This window comes from Aptenodytes forsteri, unplaced genomic scaffold, assembly GCF_000699145.1.
Source record: "Aptenodytes forsteri isolate BGI_AS27 unplaced genomic scaffold, ASM69914v1 Scaffold255, whole genome shotgun sequence".
Taxonomy (NCBI): domain Eukaryota; kingdom Metazoa; phylum Chordata; class Aves; order Sphenisciformes; family Spheniscidae; genus Aptenodytes; species Aptenodytes forsteri.
Genome location: NW_008794888.1, coordinates 5,896,621 through 5,898,560, shown reverse-complemented (window position 1 = coordinate 5,898,560; position 1,940 = coordinate 5,896,621). Strand labels below are relative to the sequence as shown.

The window sequence follows — 1,940 nt, the reverse complement described above, 5'->3', positions numbered from 1 at the left end:
ATAATTATCTATTTCAGAGCACACTTCATAAGGGATTGTTGAATTTTAGAGACTGAGACCGCACCAAATTAAGTTATGTATGTTCACTGCATAAGGATATGTCTGAAAATTAAAAGACGGGATGTAACATTAAAATCAGGTAACCAAACTAATTCTCGGAGGTACTAACAAAACAGGATTCCTAACAAGGACATGAAAACACAACATGTTGTGTTTTAAAACATCATCCTGTTTGAGGAAAGGAACATCAGCCTAGTCTAGAACACACCACTTAACAGAAGCCCTTTACAAACTCTCTCTTTGGTATCACTTACCTTGCTGGTTTCTGGACTATCAGGATCAAACTGAACTTGTTTAACAGCCAGTTCTCTTCCGGTATCGGCATCATAACACAGATATACCCTGCCAAATGCACCTTGACCCAGCAGTTTACCAAGTCTCCAGTTAGTTGGAGCTCGTGGTGCTGAAAATATAAGTATGTTTTGGTTTTCAAATGAGCTTGTTATTCAGCTGATCAAGAAAAACTGGAATACACAGAAAATAGTTTTTTAAAAGACTACGTTTTTCAACAACAGAGACTGTGCGTCCTAAACCTCCCCATTTAAGTTACAAAGATCAATAAAACTTCCTGTAAGATTGAAAACATGAGCTACTTTAAATTTAGTCACAAAATAATTTGTGGCAGAGATAGACACGCTTAAAACAACTAGCAACAGCTAATCTGAAAGACAGAAAAAGCACGTTAAACAAACTTAGTAACATTTTTTAAAAAAATTGAGGCATGATTAAAATATACCAGCTACTGACGTCATCACAAAGTATATTTGTTCCTGAAATGCTACCACAGATATAAACCAGTACCACTTGAGGTCTACAATTTATCAGAAAACTTGACCAACATCTGCCAAAATAAATAGTAACTGCAACCTACATAACCCTTCTCGGGTCCTCAAGAGTCTAACAAATCATCAAAAATATTTTTACAGTGTTCTGTTATCACAGATGCAAACTCCGTGTGAAAATCTACATGAAGGTTGGCACCGTAAGCAATGAAAAAAACTGACGAGCATACAGTCTTGACTTTTTCCTATTAGACAGATAAAACATATTATTCAATTGCATGTATTTTGATGACATGCTTAGTTTTGACATGATATACTGGAAAGGTAAGAGTTTTACAGCGGAGTTCACAAAATGCCTTAACTTACACCGACTGGGTGGGCTGATGTCCATGACTGACAAGGTAGGATTGTCTATGTCACTTCCCCTCCTCCTCATTCGGTTATCTTCATATTCCGGCGTAAAGACGCTGCTCCCACTACTGGTGCTCAGTGAGTGATCAGTGGGACTGAAACTAACTGGTGATCGGAAGCTGTTCCCCTGAGTCCTTCTGGCTCTTGGAAAAGTTTTACGACCTTCAATGATATACAAAGAATACTAATGTTACACTACAAAAAATACTGTTACGCAATGTGCGTATGCAAATACTCTATGAATTCCACATAATGTAGTTCAAATGTTCCACAGCATATGATATGATGTAATGATCATGAAATTTACTGGTTTAACTTTCCACCTAGAAGAAAACAAACATTCATCACAGATGTATGTAATGATTAGACTGAATCAAAAACTGGTTTACATTTAAGTGACCACAACTGGGACCAAATTCTGGAACTGTTCCAAAATATAATCGACATGCTTCAGAAACCTGGAGGGCTGTGAGAAGAGAAAGGAAAATGCCCTGCCTCGACTTTTATTGCTCTATTAAGGTACAAATACCAATTTTTTTTATAAATAGGAGAGAGGTATGTTTACATTCCAGTGGTGCCCAGGCTGGCATCTTCATCCTGTAAACTAATAAGAATTGAATGTAAAGTAAGACCTATACATGGAATCAGCAGGAAGACCACACAAAAAAAAAAAAAAAAAAAATCACA

The 1,940-nt window shown here is 36.8% G+C and overlaps 1 protein-coding gene across 1 annotated transcript in view; it reads right to left on the bottom strand.

The window, feature by feature from the left end:
- Nucleotides 1–1,940, bottom strand: part of MAP3K2 (mitogen-activated protein kinase kinase kinase 2) — a 36,551-nt gene that overhangs the window by 13,467 nt on the left and 21,144 nt on the right. The window contains exons 11-12 of the mRNA XM_009274970.2: nucleotides 1,209–1,415; nucleotides 315–463 (exon numbers count right to left, since the gene is read on the bottom strand). Of these exons, the coding sequence (XP_009273245.1) occupies nucleotides 315–463; nucleotides 1,209–1,415 (356 nt within the window). The remainder of the gene's footprint in view (nucleotides 1–314; nucleotides 464–1,208; nucleotides 1,416–1,940) is intronic.